The sequence below is a fragment of the Heloderma suspectum genome, chromosome 4 (assembly GCF_057233095.1).
Source record: "Heloderma suspectum isolate Gila_16-S chromosome 4, 16-S_ref, whole genome shotgun sequence".
Lineage (NCBI taxonomy): Eukaryota > Metazoa > Chordata > Lepidosauria > Squamata > Helodermatidae > Heloderma > Heloderma suspectum.
This window is the reverse complement of record NC_139461.1, coordinates 185,090,712-185,104,331: the sequence shown is the minus strand read 5'-3', so window position 1 is coordinate 185,104,331 and position 13,620 is coordinate 185,090,712. Positions and strand designations below refer to the sequence as shown.

At 48.3% G+C, this 13,620-nt stretch overlaps 1 protein-coding gene across 3 annotated transcripts in view; it reads left to right on the top strand.

The window, feature by feature from the left end:
• The first annotated feature begins 12,855 nt into the window (after positions 1–12,855).
• LOC146347837 (complement factor H-related protein 2-like) overlaps positions 12,856–13,620 on the top strand; it is a 43,033-nt gene continuing 42,268 nt past the window's right edge. For all 3 annotated transcript variants that reach the window (XM_084851483.1, XM_084851484.1, XM_084851485.1), the window contains exon 1: positions 12,856–13,035. In XM_084851483.1, coding sequence (XP_084707609.1) covers positions 12,972–13,035 — 64 coding nt within the window. In that variant the 5' untranslated portion in view covers positions 12,856–12,971. The remainder of the gene's footprint in view (positions 13,036–13,620) is intronic.

The window sequence follows — 13,620 nt, the reverse complement described above, 5'->3', positions numbered from 1 at the left end:
AGGGAGGAGAGAGAGCTATACATCATGGTGACTTTCTAGCCCTATGCAGGCATTCAGGCTGCTCACATAAGGGGCTGAAATTCGGGCGGGTCCATGGGTGCATATGCAAGCGCTGCCCCTGCTGTTCATACCCCACCTGCTCAGTCCTTGACCTTCCCACGACCAGTGCAGAAGTCTGAAAGAGGCTTGTACTCATGTGTGCTTGAATACAAGTAGAAGCCCCCTTCAGACCTTCCCCTGCAACACAGTGGTTTTGATCCAAACTAGGTTAGCCACACTTCAGCCCCATTGAAACCAATGCGAAAAATAGTCTTGATTAACTTCATTTTAAAAAATTGAATATTTATTTATTCATATAAAATTAACATTAACACTCACCCAATACTTGTGCACAAAGCTTTCAACAAAAACATCAGATCAGGGCAAACAGCGAATACAGTGAACATTGCCTCTAGATTTATCATTCCAAAACATGACAAAGGCACTGCATCTTTCAATAAACCTATCCTCAAACATTTGTTCTTCTCTGACCCTTATATAATAAGTTGATTTCATCATTATTGCCGCATCCCAGATCCTAAAACCTGAAACAGACAGAGGAGGGGCAGGAGCCTTTTTCCAAAATAAAGCTATTGGGATTTTTGCTGCTGTCGATAGATTAATGACTAATAATTCCACATCCACTTTCTCCACACAATCTTTTAAATCATTAAGGAGTATCCTAGGAGGGTCCACTGGAAGCGGATAACCTCTTATCTTCTCAGCGTAAAACACACTGATGGGCTTGAGTCTTGGTTAACTTGAACACCCCATTAGTTTCAATGAGAGCCAAATGCAACCAAGGGCACAGTCATATGGTGGTAGACGTTGGCCTCTGAGCCTGGAGGCTGCTGCCTATCCAACGTGGGGCAGACGGAGCATGGAGGTGATACTCTCCTCTGTGTTCCAGCCGCCCCAGCTTTGGGGAAGGGGATGGGAGAGGCCCAGAGAACTGATGGGAAGTCGTCTACAGTGGCTTCTGCAGTCTCCTCCCCTCCCCATCCTGGGACTGCCCCCTTTTCACCCCTTGCGTGGGAGGAGCAGCGGAGGCAATGTTTGCCTCCCCATCTTTCGGTCTTTGGTTTTTTTGCTATTTTTTTTCAGCCCATGTTGGGAGGGCACTTTGGAGGGAGAGGAAAGGAGGCTGGAGGAGGCTTGGGATAAATTGTATCCTGGCCTCTCCAGTTTCCACACCTCCCCGCTCACCGGAACAAGCCCTTCACCCCCTCTGACTCCCCCTTCTGCGGTCGAAGTGCTGTCTATGTGTGAGTTATCCTGTGTTCCCTGGGACATGCACCCAGGGACCCTAGGATTGTTCTCCTACAGTCTTATTGCTGATGGTGCGAAGCCTTTGGGTGAATGGGCCACAAGATGGCTATTTTGCAACTGCTGGTTCGAGCTGTTATTGATGCAGTTGCTGACAACACCATTACTGACACTGGACAGCCTATAAGGGCCTCTTTACCCAGGCACCAGAAGTGCTTATGGCAGGATTTCTGCGACCCCCAATACTCTGTGGCTCGTGACCTTGCTGGAACCCATGAACATTCACAAAGCTGGAACCCGTTAACACACCACTGGAAATCATTCACCTGCAAAGCGTTGCTGTCAGGGTTCCCCTTATGACCTGGACCGCTGAGCAACTCCTTAAGGATCTCTTGCCTCCTTAATTGTCCCACCTCCCTTCTTTTAAACTTCCCCTTCCCAATAATGTGGGGTTTAGGCTCGGGATGTCAGAGAATTCCGCCACGGATCTCGGTGAGGCCGAATGCCAGTGCATTTGGCCACACGAAATCCATGGTGGAATGGCCTGCCTCCCCCCCGCCCCCCGCGGATCCCCCCCTGTGACAAGACTTACCTGGGGTGAATGTTCTGGATGGCAGCGGCTCCAGCGATGGCTTCAGTGGCGGCAGCGGTGGCTGGTCTTCCAACCGGCTGCCACCGCCGCTATTTGCAGTCTGGTTGCTTGTGTGTGTGTGTGTGTTTTTACATAGATGTGATAGGCTACGTAAAGACTTACATAGCCTATCATGTCTGGGTTTTTAAAAAAAAAAAAAATGCATACGCAAATGGCGGCTATGGCCGCCGCCATTTGCCTTCCTTATTTTTCGCCGTCCTAGTGTATGCCAATATTTATGTAGACTAAGATGAAGAAAAGAAAGGGGAACGCAAATAGCGCCCACTACACTATTTGCGTTCCCCTTTCTTTTCTTCGTCTTTAGGGATGTCAGAGAATTTCTCCACGAATCTCGGGGAGGCCAAAAGCCACCGAATTCGGCCCCCTGAAATTGGTGGAGAAACGGTCTACCCCCCTGCTCCCCCTGGGATGGGACTTACCTTGCTCGAATGTCCCTGGCGGCGGCGGCTCCAGCGGCGGTTTGGCGGTGGCGCGGTGGCGGCAGCCGGTCTTCCAAACGGCTGCCGCCACCGCCATTTCCAAGTAAAAACAAACAAACAAACAAACAAACAAACAAACAAACGTGATAGGCTACGTAAAGATTTAAGTAGCCTATCACGGCTAGATTTTTAAAAAACACCGTGATAGGCTACGTAAATCGTTACGTAGCCTATCACGGGTGACTTTGAAAAAAAAAAGCGCGTACGCAAATGGCGGCGCCCATGGGCGCCGCCATTTGCGTTCCTTATTTTGGCACGGGTAGTCTACATAAACATTTACGTAGACTACGGCGAAAATAAGTGCAACGCTATTTGCATTGCCCTTATTTTCGCCATAGTCTACGTAAATGTTTACGTAGACTTCCCGTGCCAAAATAAGGAATGCAAATGGCGGCGCCCATGGGTGCCGCCATTTGCGTACATGCTTTTTTTCCCCCCCAAAGTCAGCCGTGATAGGCTATGTAAACATTAAAGTAGCCTATCACGGCTGACTGCAGGCCGGGGACGCAAACAGCGGTGGCTATGGCCGCCGCCATTTGCGTCCCGGCAGGAGACGATGTTTCCCGGACGGAGAGGCGGGGCGCTCCCCACCAGCCAGAATTTCAGTGGGGAGGGACGGGGCGCCTCCCCCCGGGCAGAATTTCAGCGGGGAGAGACGGGGCGCCTCCCCCCCACCCAGAATTTTGGGGGGAGGGACGGAGCGCCTCCCCCCCACCGTGAAGCAAGTGTCGGGATCAGGTAAGTGACTTTCGTCCATCCCTATTCGTCTTAGTCTATGTAAATATTGACGTAGACTAAGACGGCGAAAAATAAGGAACGCAAACGGCGGTGTCTACAGCAGCCGCCATTTGCGTCTCTGCAGGCTGCCCAGCGGCCGCATGTCCGGCTGCGGGCAGCCGGAGCCGGCCGGTGGCTCCGCAGCTTGGCCGCGGAGCAGAGCCAGCTGGTTGAGGATTCTGGGGGGAGGGACGGAGCGCCTCCTCCCCCGCCGCGAATGAATCCGCGAAATGTTAAGTGACTTTCATACATCCCTATATTTTGCATAGTCTGTATCCATTCCAAGCCATGGTGATCAGTCCATAAAGAAAATTCTGTCCAAAAATATAGGGTTTGAGCTTGTCTAGAGCCCACATGATTGCCAAACATTCTTTCTGGGTGGTGGACTTGTTTCTTTCCTTCGGTAAGAGTTTCCTATTTAGGTAGGCTACGGGGTGCCTGATAGAGCCATGTTCCTGTAGCAACACAGCTCTAATGCCAGTTTCTGAAGTATCCGTAGCTACCATAACTGTCTTTTCAAAGTCAGGTGCCTTTTAAAACAGGTCTTGAAATCAAAATGTCTTTCAATTTGTCAAAAGCTTCCTGATGTTCAGCAGTACTGGATGTTTGACAGAGTCATGTTCAGGGGGCTAATGTTGTTGTCCCTATCTTCAAAAAGGACAAAAAAGAGGGACCTGGGAACTGCAGACCAGTCAGTCTGGCATCAATCCCTGGGAAAATTCTGGAGCAGATGATAAAGCAATCCATCTGGAAGCACCTTGAAAACAATGCAGTGATTACTCGAAGCCAACATGGATTTGTTAAGAACACATCCTGCCAGACTAATCTGATGTCATTTTTTTTGATCAGGTAACCTTCCTTGTGGACTGTGGGAAGGCTGTGGACATCATATCCCTCGACTTCAGCAAAGCTTTCGACAAAGTGCCCCATGATATCCTGATGAGGAAACTAGCTCAAAGTGGGCTAGATGAAACAACGATCTGGTGGATCCACGGTTGGCTGCAGAATTGGACTCAAAGAGTGCTTATCAATGGGATCCTCTCAAACTGGGGAGAGGTAGCAAGCAGGGGTACCGCAGAGCTCAGTCCTGGGCCTGGTGCTCTTCGACATTTTTATTAATGACTTGGAGGAGGAGGTGCAGGGAATGCTGATCATATCTGCAGATCACACAAAATTGGATGTGATAGCTAATACCCTGGAAGACAGAAACAAAATTCAGCGTGATCTTGATAGGCTGGAGCGCTGGCAGAAAACAACAGAATGACATTTAATAGGGATAAATGCCACATACGGCACCTAGAAAAAAGAAACTAATGCACAGTTACAAGACGGGTGATACTTGGCTCAACAGTACTACAAGTGAGAAGGATCTTGGAATTGTTGTAGATCACAAGCTGAATATGAGCCAACAATAAGATGTGGCTGCAAAAAAGGCAAATGCTATTTTGGGCTGCATTAATAGAAGCATGGCTTCCAAATCCCGGGAAGTACGAGTTCCCCTCTACTCAGCACTGGTTAGGCCTCATCTTGAGGACTGTGTCCAGTTCTGGGCACTACACTTTAAGAAGGATGCAGAGAAACTGGAGAGGTTTCAGAAGACGGCAACGAGGATGATCAGGGGACTGGAAACAAAACCCTTTGAGGAGACGCTGAAAGAACTGAACATGTTTAGTAGGGATGGAGGAGAATTCCACCACGGATTTCAGTGAGGCCGAATGCACTGGCATTCAGCCCCCCGAAATCCGTGGCAGAACGGCCTGCCCCCCCACCCCCCCGCGGATTCCCCCTGGGACGAGGCTTACCTGGGGCAGATGTTCTGGACGGCGGCGGCTCCGGCACCGGGTACGACGGCGGCTGGTCTTTCAACCGGCTGCCTCAGCCGCCATTTTCATCTGGGTCTTTGCCGTGAATGGCTACGTAAGTATTTACGTAGCCTATCACAGCAAGCCGAGCAAAAAAAAAAAGGTGTACACAAATGGCGGCGGCTATGGCAGCTGCCATTTGCATTCCCTATTTTTCACCGTTTTAGCTTACATAAATATTTACGTAAGCTATTACTGTGAAAAAAAAGGAACGCAAATAGCGCCATTATGCTATTTGCGTTCCCCTTTTTTTCGTCGTAATAGCCTATGTAAATAATTATGTAGACTAAAACGGCGAAAAATAGGGAATGCAAATGGTGGCCGCCGTAGCCGCCGCCATTTGCGTACGCAATTTTTTTAAAAACCCAGACGTGATAGGCTACGTAAGTCTTTACATAGCCTATCATGTCTATGTGAAAAAAAAACCATAATGAGACTGCAAATGGCGGCGGCAGCAGCCAGTCGAAAGATCAGCCACTGCCGAAGCTGCCGCCAGAGCCGCCACTGGAGCCACCGCTGCCCAGAACATCCACCCGAGGTAAGTCTCATCCCGGGGGGGATCCGCGGGTGGGTGGGGGGATGGCAGGCCGTTCCGCCACGGATTTCGGGGGGCCGAATGGCAGTGCATTTGGCCTCACTGAAATCCGTGGCGGAATTCTCCACCATCCCTAGACGCAAATGGTGTCCGCTACGCCATCTACATCCCTGCTCTTTGCCGTGATAGGCTACGTAAATATTTATGTAGCCTATCAAGGTAAAAGGCAGTGATGCAAATGGCATCCTCAGACCAGCCGTGGCTGGCAGCTCCGCGGACTTGCCACGGAGCTGAGCCGGCTGGGGAGGATTCCGGGGAGAGGACAAGATTGCCCCCCCCACGGACCCCCCAGCGGACCCGGAGGTATGGGATTCGTACATCCCTATGTGGGATAGTAGTTCAGATTCTGAACCGCGAGACATGGGGGAGGTATGTTCCCAGGCTCGTCCAGACATGGCTAGCCAGGCAACTCATATTTCAAAGGTCCAGCAGGAGGACCCCCTGCCCCAGTGAGAGATAGCAAACAGGGAGAGGTGGGGTTTGCAGAGTCTGAATTAATAGATGCCAGGTGCAGACGCAGAGCAAAGAGGGAGAAGGCTGAGGTGGAACTAAGATGGTCTACCAGATTGGCCTTGCATGAACAGCTGCACCTAGAAACCTCACGAGAGAGACAGACCTCCTCCCCCACTTAATTTAGGCTAGTGAGACTGCTTTCCTTTCAAACGGTGGGCAACTTTTTCGTAGCTATCCTCTGAACCCCCTGAAGGCATTTCCTTGTAGACTGAGAGTCACTGAGAATTTGCATCTGTATGGCCCTTTGAAGTAATGGGTTAAACGTAAAAGCTGTAGATTGAAGCCTCTTTTCTATGTTTGATTTGGCATTTGAAGTTCAGTGGGGGCAAAATAAATCCTGACAGTAACACAAAATCTATGCATGTAACCTTATTTCTTCCTTGTTTACTTTGCATTTAACAGGCATAAAATGAATTGCATTAACTGTGCAGCAGACATTTTTAACCAGTATATGGTCTTGAATAATCACTGATCCATTATTTTAATATTATCAAATCCAGCTGGGTTTTTACAGATACATTTTTCATGGATGGTATGCAGCCTCCCACAGTGGATCATGGATGTAAAATGGGAAGCCTACTTTTTAGAAGCCATACCTGCAATATTCATCATGGGTATAGTTATAAAATGGCTGTAAATATGGGTCTTGTACACCTCTAATAAAATTCAGCTAATATTACCCATCTGGCATTGTAGAAAGAAAGAAAAAACACTGGGATCAAGTATGTAAGGTTTTGCATATACACGTCTGAGTCTAGACATCCGAACTTTCAGTGAGAACTAGCAGCCATCATTATATGTATAGTTACTGTGTATAACCGCAATTGATTATTATTTGGCCTGTACAAATTTTGTGTACGTTTTAAAAATAAAATAAAAAGACATTTTCAAAAATGAAGTTCTTTCTTGTTAGGCAATTTTAAAAACCTGCAATATATGTTTAAATACTTAGGCTGCAAGCATGCATTCTTACTAGGGAATAAGCCCCAGTGAACACAGCGAGCATCTGAGTTAATAGGCCCAGATTACACTGTTCATATTTCTCTTTCATGTTCTCATACAAGTGATTGGATCCCTTGGCATACTAACATCCAACACACTAATATATGTAGCTGCCTTTTTGTGGTTACTAGAGTTTGTGAGCAAAAATCTGTGTCTTAGGACTCAAGTCCCAGCATTCCCCAGCCAGCATGCTGGGAGTTGTAGGCCTGTCTAAACATGCATAGGATTGCACCCTAAGTGAACTACAAATTCCCATGTGCCCCTGAAAGTTCTGACTCTGGCTAAGGTGAAAGCCTGGAGTAGCAGTGCATTGTTTTAAGGGCATGGCTTCCTGAGACTGGGAAACAGGGGCTCAGAGTGAGTCCAGGAAACAGATTGCATTGATTGAGGACAGACAACGAGCTGAAGTGATGGAAGGAGGGATGTACGAAAGTGACTTACCTTTCCGCGGATTATGTTGATGGTGGGGGGGGAGGCGTTCCGTCCCTCCCCCTGGAATCCTGGCCGGCCGGCTGTGCTCCGCAACGATTCTGCGGAGCCGCCGGCAGGCTCCGCCAGCAGCCAGACATCTGGCCGCTGGCTAGCAGGGATGCAAATGGCGGTGGCCGTAGCCGCCGCCATTTGCGTCCCTGCAGTCAGCTGTGATAGGCTACGTAAATGTTTACGTAGCCTATGATGGCTGATTTAAAAAAACACACCAAAAAGGCGCGTATGCAAATGGCGGCGGCCATGGCTGCCGCCATTTGCGTTCTTTATTTTGGCACGTCTTAGTCTACGTAAACATTTACGTAGACTAAGACGGCGAAAATAAGGGGAATGCAAATAGCGTAGCATCTACGCTATTTGCGTTCCCCTTATTTTCGCCGTCTTAGTCTACGTAAATGTTTACGTAGACTAAGACGTGCCAAAATAAGGAACGCAAATGGTGGCGGCCATGGCCGCCACCATTTGTGTACGTGCGTTTTTTTTTTTTAAGTCAGCATTTACTGACTTTTTTAAGTCAGTAAACATTTACGTAGCCTATCATGGTGTTTTTTTAAAATCTAGCCATGATAGGCTACGTAAATCTTTATGTAGCCTATCACATTTTTGTTTTTTTTTAACCTGGAAATGGCGGCGGCGGCGGCAGCCGGTCGGAAGACCGGCCACCGCAGCCGCCGCCTCCGAACCACTTCCGCCGAACCGCCACCGCAGCCACCGCCAGAGCTGCCACCGGAGCCGCCGCCGCCAGGAAGATCTGCCCAAGGTAAGTCTCGTCCCGGGGGGGGGGTGGCGGGGGGGGTGGCGGGCCATTCCACCACCGATTTCAGGGGGCTGAATGCGCTGGCATTCGGCCTCCCCGAGATCTGTGGCGGAACTTTCGTACATCCCTAGATGGAAGTAGAGGAAAGGGGAAGGAAGGCAAAGCACGTCAAAAGGAGGAGATGTGAAGTGGGGGGTGAGGAAAGCATAGGGCTGGGAGGGACACAAAGTGACAGGAATTAGAAACATACAGAGCAAGCAGATATGCTGAATGAGGGCACCAGACCAGTCATGGTGGAAGAGTCCACCACCCATGCCCACCTCCTGTGATAACACAGTGCTGCTTGGGCACTTGCCAGCTCTTCTCCCTCCCAGTTTGGACTCACCCTTGTGTTCAATAACCTGCCTTGACAGAACATGATGTCATGTGTGTTCAACAAGCTAATGTAAAGGAAACTTAATCTAAATTATCAACAGGAGAAATGTAAGGTGTGTTTGTGGTAGGCACAATGATGGTCAGAAACAGCAGACACCTCTACATTAACGCAAAAATGATAAATTGCTGTAATTCCGTGATTCTTCTAGGGATGGACTGATCTGCCCATTTCTGTCACTTAGCCTTGATAGTATTTTCTTTAGGGCCATATTCTCCAAGGCAGCACCTTCAGACATTGCAGTGTGCCCACGGGAGGCTCTCTGTCACCCCCACTTTCTCCCTGCAAGCTCCAGGGTTTGGAGGATCCTTGGGCAAATGGGTCCCCTCCCTCAGTGAGCTGACTTTCTCCCCACCATTGCCACCAGGTGCTATTGATCCTCAACCACTTTCTCATCATTGTAACACACAAAAATCCACCTCTTTACTTATCGACCACAACCACCCCCCAAACACATCCCTTGGAACACAGCAGCAAGTTCTCATAACACCCCCCAAATTCACCCTTTGCTTATCCATCACAACCCCCCCCCAAAAAAAATCTGCATGCCTACTGTACTATTTTGGGATCCTGATGTACTAAGGTCCCAGTATAACCAGATTTGCCAAAGTGAAACAGTCACAAATGCATCAGATTAACAGCTTGTTGATTACACAGGCTATATACGAATGCAGAAAGAAATGCCAAGGTGGCTCATATGTCCCTTTCAACTGATCAAAGCAGACCTCAGTCACAGCTGTTTGTGTGTTCGGGGGGGGGGGCACAACAACACACAGGACATTGCCCCATGGGCCAACAGATTTCTTCAGGCTGGTAGTGCATGTTTTCCTTCAGAGCAAGACCAAATTGGTTTGCTTTTGGTATGGTTATATAGCTCCCTCCTCCCACCTTCTAGAAGCAGCTCAAAGCATCCAGGCTGAGAGATACATCTGTCCCACATGCCACTGCCCTTCCTAGGAGAAAGGGCCCCAACATTCCTGCAGGAGAGGGAAAGTTTCTCATCTCTTCAGTGAGACTTTATCTTAATGCCCTTATCTTATGAGGATGGGTTAACTTGGCAGAGGCCTTGCAGCTCTAAGGTCATGGACATATGCAGCTGTACTTGCTTGGCACCAATTATGTGAGAGACCCACTAAAAGCTGCCCATTATATAAGAGGCCTACTTGGTTACTAGAATCTGCCCTCTATGTTAGGCTACACTCTCTCACACACACTTCCCCACTCCCCTGTCCTCTTAAAAATTCCTTTAAAACACAAAATACTCAGTCTCGTGTGCTCCGTTTGTCTCTTTCTGCCTCCACCAGCCATAATCTTGCTCTGTAGCAAGTAGACCAGATGATCTCTTGCTGCTGCTACACAGCTGCTCTGTGCACCCCACAGTAATGCCCGACAGCCTAGTTTAATGGTTCCTCCTCCTGCCCAAACAGAGAGCGCTTCTGTAATGATTGAAGTGGTCGGGGATCGTTTCCTGAGTGTGCCCTACACAGGCACTGCCCCATTGCAGGCGAATGATCTGAGCATGTTCAACTGATGCATATGCTCAGTTTGCTCACTGAAGCCACTGCCAGCCTTCAGCAGGAAGGAAATGGCCACCAACGCAACAAAACCAGGAAGCAGCTTTGCCAGCAAAGCAGTGGTGATCTGTGAAAGGTGTTGTTGTTGGGGGGAGGAAGAGTCCTCTGCAGGGCTGCCTCCCGCCCTTGCCACCAGCACTGGACAAATGGCATATAAACCAACTGTGACTGACTGACTGACTGACTGACTGACTACAACACCTTCCATCATTGTTCCCATGCCAGTAAGTGGATGTATTGATGTCTTCTTCCCATTTCTCAGAATGGTTCCAAAAACACGCAGCCTGCATGAACTTCCCCCAAAGCCATGAGCCACTTGCAACATGCTTGATAAACATGCTGGGAAGTTGACCAGGTTGGGTACATATTCTGGCATGGGGACAACTGCAGGGGCTGATGCAATCACACTGGTAAAGGCACAAGTAAATGAAGATCTAAGGGTGTGAATTGCATATCATCTAGTCTTACTAATTGAGACCACTGAATTTTGGGCCTCGGTCTTCTAGTCTGCTGTTCATTTGATGCACCAAATCGTATTTCTGCAGCCACCTTCCATAAATTAGTTGCTTTGAAGTAACCCGATATGCTACAACGGGGTGGGGAACCTCTGGTCCATGTGCTAGTTGCAGTATACATGCTCTCCCCATCCAGCCGACTGCCTCCCTTCTACCCCCCCCCATGCAGTATTTAGGCTTTTAAAAAGCCTCCAGGTATGCCAGTGGAGGTTGTTTTTAGCCTAGTTGCTGCACAGGGGCATTTTTGGGTGGTGGTGTTGCTGCTGGGAAGGGAAGGGCTAACTGTAAAGGGCAGGGGAGGGTTAGACGGTCTTAATCCTCCCTATGCACCATTATGGCTTTATGGGGAATGGGGAAGGTATTGGGGGTGGGTTTCGTGAGATTGGCTGATTGGGTGTTCTGGAGTTAATGGGATAAACTGAGCACTCTATACTAGTATGACCTATGATTTATTTAAAAAGGAGTCTGCTTTTTTTTTTTCCAAAGCAGAATTATCAACTTTTCAGCCTTATGTCTGGGCCTTTGCACAGAAAGTTGCTCTTAATGGCACAAGAGCAGGCTGAGTATGATGGCGAACAGGGCAGATGAAGAAGTCCTTGGCCTGCTCCTGCCCCTTTAACAGAAATTTGATATGCAGGAATCAGCAGCAAAAGCTTTTCAGGTCATCAGAATCTGCTTTGTCACCTGCTAATGACTCTAGACTACATCACACTAGGGATGTACGAAAGTTCTGCCACGGATCTCAGGGAGGCCGAATGCCAGCGCATTTGGCCCCCCAAAATTGGTGGTGGAACGGCCCCCCGCCCCCCCGGGACGGGACTTACCTTAGGCGGATCTTCCTGGTGGCGGCGGTTCAGCGGCGGCGGCTGCGGCGGCCGGTCTTCCGACTGGTTGCCGCCACTGCCATTTCCAGGTAAAACAACAACAACAACAACAAAAGTGACAGGCTACGTAAAGATTTACATAGCCTATCACGACTAGATTTAAAAAAAACCACCGTGATATGCTATGTAAATGTTTACGTAGCCTGTCACAGCTGATTAAAAAACAAAAATGCGCGTACGCAAATGGCGGTGCCCATGGGCTCCACCATTTGTGTTCCTTATTTTGGCACGTCTTAGTCTATGTAAACACTTAGGTAGACTAAGACGGCAAAAATAAGGGGAACGCAAATAGCGTAGCGTCTACGCTATTTGCGTTCCCCTTATTTTCACCGTCTTAGTCTACGTAAACGTTTATGTAGACTAAGACGTGCCCAAATAAGGAACGCAAATGGCGGCGCCCATGGGCGCTGCCATTTGCATATGCGCGGTTGTTGTTGTTTTTTTAATCAACCGTGATAGGCTACGTAAACATTTACGTAGCCTATCACGGCTGACTGCAGGGACGCAAACGGCGGTGGCTACGGCCGCTGCCATTTGCGTCCCTGCTAGCCAGCGGCTGGATGTCTGGCTGCTGGCGGAGCCAGCCGGCGGCTCCGCAGAATCCCTGCGGAGCGGAGCTGGCCAGCCAGGATTCCGGGGGGAACGGAGTGCCTTCCCCCCCAGCCAGGATTCCGGGGGGAAGGGAAGGAAGGCCTCCTCCTCAGCATCAGCATAATCCGCGGAAAGGTAAGTACCTTTCGTACATCCCTACATCACACTGCAGTTAATTGACAGTGAAAAGGGCTGATTTGGAAGTCAGCAACTGTGGTGGGAAGGGTATTTTTCTTCTCTTTCTTCGAGGTTGGTAACACTACACCAAATGCTGATTGCTGAACTATTGATTTAACTGCTGTCACCAAAATTGCAACACAAAAAAACACAAACCTTTTGCAGACACTCCTCATTGGGTTTAAAAGTTTATGATCCTCATTCCAGGTTTTTTTTCCTACTGTCAGCTTGCCATATCAAACTGAAAAGCAGCAGAGGAGCTCTGACAGTGGATCAGAGGAGACACCAAAGAGGGAAGACCTTTGGAGCATTTAGGTCATTAAGAGAGACGATTCTGTGGTAGGGAGGAACTACATTGCCTGAAGCACGATGAAGAGCTGGCTGGTCTTTATTGCCTTGTTTCTTCAATGGACAGGCTATACTTCCCAAAATGGTAAGTTCTGAAGGAAAATAGCAACAGGGGAAATTGTAACAGAGGAAATGGTTACTGCATGTTTCATGACCAAAACATTTATTTTCATCAGGATGGTAGAGACAGGAATTCATTCGATGTTGTGTTTTTCTCTATAAAGTTGTGGCTTTCTGGCAATTTGTAGTAGCAGATTCTTTGAGGATTATTTTAGAGTTGAGATCAACATGGATCAACATGGATTTCAGGGATGTGAGATTATTAACTTGTTAGCAGAACACATCTCACCCTTGTAAATGCACACATACGTTTGAGTGCCTTTGCTTAAGATTGTTATTAAGTAAGTAATTACCATACCCAGAATTGTAAGGCTGCTAGAATTTAGAAAAGAGTTTTGTTCCCTCCAGAGTTTTAAATTATTTTCACATTTTTATCCCATTCTGAAACATAAAATTCTCACAGTGGTTATAGAAAGAGCTGTCAAAATGAACATTCAATAAACAAAAAATGTTTCAGTTTAACATGTCGTGTTCAGGGCTTTCCATGTCCATTCAAAGTTGAAAATGCCCTTAGCAGATGTGTTATTTTGGCAACATACATATGGTACAG